At 48.7% G+C, this 4,809-nt stretch overlaps 1 protein-coding gene across 1 annotated transcript; it reads right to left on the reverse strand.

Annotated features, from left to right (window-relative positions):
- Positions 1 to 317: 317 nt before the first annotated feature.
- On the reverse strand, positions 318 to 896 carry LOC142766256 (uncharacterized). The gene has a single exon (XM_075867985.1). It carries the CDS (start codon positions 894 to 896, stop codon positions 318 to 320), a length of 579 nt encoding a protein of 192 aa, XP_075724100.1.
- Between the last annotated feature and the right edge of the window lie 3,913 nt (positions 897 to 4,809).

Below are 4,809 nucleotides of genomic sequence, written 5' to 3' on the forward strand. Positions count from 1 at the left end.
GCCACCTGCGCATGCGCCCAGGAAGACGCCGGCAACACTGTCGCTCCAGGAGCCATCTCAATGGTCGGGGCTCGTGCCGGCCCAGGAGGACACCAGCAACACTGTCGCTTCGGAGCTTTTAAAGTGGAAGCGGGCTCGTCTCGTGAAAGCAAGTGCGTGCGCTGAAAAAAAAAACTCTCGCACTTTATTGGTGCATTGCAAAAATATATACTTTGTGATAAGTCGCAAAGTGCTGTTCAGATGGAGCCCCGTTACGCTCCGCATCTTTCGCAGGAATCCCCTCGTGGGAAAGGGCGTAATTTTTTAGCTTGCCACATCTAAGGCTCATGTTGCTGTTTGCCACTTGACTGTTGCATGAGAGAAGACTGGAAGTTGGTCAGGATTGCGGTCACAGTCCAAATTTGGTTAATCAGTGGAGCCAAGGTTAACGGTATGGGTCTATCAAAAATGTGGAATGCCTTTATCCGCTGTATCCGCCGCTCCACGTGTATCCGCAAAGCAGCAATCTCCTTTGTAGATTTCACTTTCTCAGATGAGAATGTGCCACCCTTCAGGAACGGCGGCAGGTTCAATTTCACTCCCTTCTTTTCCAAGAGATCTTCGATGCGAAAGCCCTTATCTGCCATAACAGCATCTTCGTCGTCCAACTTCAAGTCTAAAAAACCACTCCTAATCACACACTCTCTGTCTGAGCTGGATCCTGTGAAAAGCTCTGACACAAAGGCGACAAGGCCATTAGGCAGGACGCCGATGAGTCCCTTGAATGTGTTGCTCGACTTGTATGGGGAGTACGTTGTAGACTGTATGGACAAGGATGATGGCACCTCGCACTGTATTTCCGTGGCGTCCAGGATTACTCGAGTCGATGAATACTTTTCCTTAAACTCGGCTGGCATTGTAGCATCTACAATTCTTCTAGGAGCCCACAGAGGTAACAGGCCTAGTTTGGCATACAGGAAGTTAATCCACGATGTGCATATTCGGGACACAGTTGACTGGGCAATGCAGAACCTGTGAGCCAAATCATCTTCAAACAGGCCGAGGCGCAGTCGGACTAGCACCAAAAACAGCTCATTTTCCGTGCTTAGTTTTCTCTTCCACCCTCGCGATTATCTGGGTTCACTGCTTTCTGTACGTTCTGAACGTAGAACGTTGCACCCATCATCACCGGGGTTCAAGTAGACCAGAAGTTTTTTGAAATGGTTGTAGCTTGGCAGCCCAGTGTAAAATAGCATGTCTTCGTCGCAGTCCTTGAACCGTTCCACTGTGAAGGGAGCCGTTCGTTCTCTTTCAGCAGCAAGTTGGTAACTCAAGGACGCCTTTTCGAAGCCCAGTTGCCCGATGATTCCTTTTGCAGCAACAAGCTGCTCCTTGATTTGGCAAAGCTCGTCTCGGAGCCGTGCGATTTCGTTGTTTTTCTGTTTTATCGTTTCGGCCAAACGTGCATTTTCACCTTCAAGTGAGCTGTTGAGCCTAGTGGGTTCCTCTAGACCTACCGGTGCTGCCTTCACTTCATCTGGGCTATGCATAAGCTCATCGCCTAGCACTCCTGGGCCTAGAACCGGGTTTTGGCTTCTTGTGGTGAAGCACGTGGCTTTGGGGGCTTCCGTTCTTTCTTTTCCTTGGAAAAAGCAAAAACTGACGGAACTGCCGAGTCCCGAAGGATGCTGCGGCCACTCGCAACGCTAGGTATAAAGTCCGATGACCTAAAATGCTTCGAGCAGACCTTCGTTGACTTGCCGACTTGAAATTCCGGGCCTTCATCCCTCTTGATCGCAACAATCCACTTCTTGTATATCATTGCATCTTTCGGAAAGCGGTGGAAGGATACCTACAAGATATAAGCAAACAAACATTCAGTGCGACGTCATGAGCTAGGTTTCTCTTAACTGTTTGATTGTTGTTTACAAACACAGGCACTATCACAAATTCATCTCACAAAGAATAGAGGTCACACTAATACGTGCATTCCAGGACTAATGATGCACTTGTAATGTGACCCACCCCCCTCAGTTTTTTCTGCGCACACTCCCCTTTTCTAGCAGCCTTTCCTAGAATGGCCCTTCACAGCAAGCCTTAAGAGGCATTAGTCACTTGTGGACACTGGGGGGAATTTAAATCAGTTATTTTTTATCTCCAGGTAGCTTCAAAAGTTTCTATGATCTGCGAGTCTAAGGCAGCCAAAAGGCAGAATCCCGTACAACTAAGTTATGGCTGCCTCCACAGCTGTATGTTTGATAATGCAACATGAAAAGATTTTCAGGTGAGGTGAGTTGCAACACAACCAAACAGCTGCAACACAACTGAGTCGAAGAGACTAAAATGCAGAGAATGAATCCCGTCTCACGAATAAATGGAACTGCCGCGCTCTGAACTCATGCAGAACGTCATTCAGTCAAGCCCTGGCGATACTCATGGTGCCAGTTTTCCAAACCTACGGCAGCGCGCCCCACTATCTTTTCGATTTTATTTCGTTGGTAAAGGAATATCGGTGAGAGAGGACCGAATGGAAAAGTTGCGTCCGCGCACGTTGGGGGAACTGAAGTTAAGCGCCTGAGCAGATACTTCTCTGTTCGAAAGTGGGCATAGCCCTCATCTTCCGAATGACAGTTTTATTGCTGCGCGGTGACCGTACCTGGGGACACAACGGAGCCTGAACGCGGACAAGCAACCGAGTTGCCTTTCTAGGATACGTGTACGGCATGTTACTCAGAGTAGCGGAAGCTCTACACGTCTCTGTGCGCAATCACCTTCAAAAATAACATTTATACGTCGTCTACCTACATGGTGTAATCTCATCACAAAACAGCCCGTCCTAACAATTCGGTTCTATCACACTAGTTACCCCAACAGCAGCGGCGCACTCTCCACTCGACTGCAGAGAATCACCGGGGCTCTTCGATTTACCATCTCGGACTCGCCGCAGGTAGTCCGAGGATTCCCCGAAGCCATAGGGAAATTCGAATGCCGGACAGCTTCTCGGCGAGTCCGGGACGGTAAATCGAAGAGCACCACTGTCGTGGAGAGGGCCGACGTAGTGAATACACCTAGCCGCAAAGCTGACAAACCTATAAAAACACGGCCTGTCTGAGTAACACAGAAAAATGGTTAGTCCTGCATTGCTCTCGTGCAGCCCGTGCACCGCGGAGATTCATGCAACCTAGAATGTGCCCATAAAGCTTCTGCACGCCATACCCTGTTTTGCGTTTAAATGATCGCTGCAAAAACGTAATTCATGCCACATACCTTGCTCCCATCGCTGTCTGTGACTCCGCGCTCCTTGCACAGCGGTACACAGCAGTGTACTGGCATTTCGCCAGCAAAAAAAATCTGACTGCGACAGTCAAAGCGTCGAAGCGCGTACGTTCCGTGGTACGCTCGCATGCGGGTCGCCCGTGCGTAGTGGTCGAGCCTCGCCAGCATTAAAATGGCGGATAGGGTACCTGCAGCGTTCACTGGATGGCGCTGTTAATTTCGCATATTGCCTATTGGTTTTAGTCGTGCAATATATACCATGATTTGATATTGTATGCAAATGATCGTAGGCATGTCTCAACATAAAGATCTTAACATAAAGAGGAGCACGGTTTAGCCACACAAATCAGTTACAACTTGAGAAATTAAGGACTCATACTTCGGGTAGGCCTAACAGCAGCCACTAGCTCCACTTCGATCAAATCAGGAATTTCGCAAAAAAAGCTACTACGCACCTGGAAAACCACCCTCGATTCTTCTTGGGATGTTCCGCCGCTACCATCTTATCTTGAATCTGCGGGAAAAACGGTTTTTCTTCACCGAAAATCAACTGTAAGTAACACGTGTATTCGCCCTATGGGGGCTGCCATGTTGACAGGGGACTTTAGCACCTGCCCCCTCGTGCTCAAAGATTGAATGAGAAGGCAAAAGATCACAACAAATATTGGTAACATTATCAAATTACGCAGAAGGAGGATTTCGGGCTCTGAGATCAATCTTACCAGTTTCTGACCGGCGAAAACAAACCCAGAAGCAATTTTTCCCACCTTATGACCATATAGGGGCCGCCATCTTGTGTGGGACCAAGCCACTTTGAGGACAACGAGTCATATCTCGGCTTTTACACACCCCAGGACGACCAATCAGCTCTCAATTGAGTCGGTAAAATCCGGAGATAGCCGTAGAAAAAACCGCGAGCGCCCAATTCAACTGAGAGCGTCAAAAGAGACTTATTCAGAAGACACACTCAGTGTTGCCGGACTGCAGTCACTGCTTGAGCTGGGTTTGGCGAAACAGCTTCCACAGCGAATTAAGCCCAGCAGAACTGCTCCTCCACCTCTTAGCCAATAAGCACAGATTATTCCAACTGCGGGAGCGGGAGCGGCCGCGTCAGCAGCACGGGTAAGTGAGCTCTGCACATATCTACCTATAACATATCTACCTATAACTTTAGCAATTTTGGTCCTAAGAGGGTCAGAGTGGTGTTTATTTGTTTGTGAAGATACAAGGAGTTCAACCGCTACAAATACTGCTATTACAAACAAAAATTTTAAGTTTTAGGAAGGGAAAACAGCGTGAATCTGTGAAAACAACAACAGTCGGACCAGGTGCCCGGTGCCGCGCAGTTCTGAACCGAGGAAAAAAATCGCGTGTTGATGGAACTACAATAAGAGGCCTGAGGTGCGGCCTCACCGGTAACCACCACCGGAAACGCACTCCTTCACCAGAGAAGGATTGGCCACCCTGGTGCAGTATCTGGCCACTACCTCCCACATGGATACGCCAAATGACTCACGGCCCTCAGTCCTCAGCAGCTGCGAAGCAACTGACTAC

Source organism: Rhipicephalus microplus, chromosome 1 (assembly GCF_043290135.1).
Source record: "Rhipicephalus microplus isolate Deutch F79 chromosome 1, USDA_Rmic, whole genome shotgun sequence".
NCBI classification, from domain to species: domain Eukaryota; kingdom Metazoa; phylum Arthropoda; class Arachnida; order Ixodida; family Ixodidae; genus Rhipicephalus; species Rhipicephalus microplus.

Coding starts and splice junctions, on each gene's coding strand:
- LOC142766256 (XM_075867985.1), bottom strand. CDS start 896: ATGCCAGCCGAGTTTAAGGAAAAGTATTCATCGACTCGAGTAATCCTG.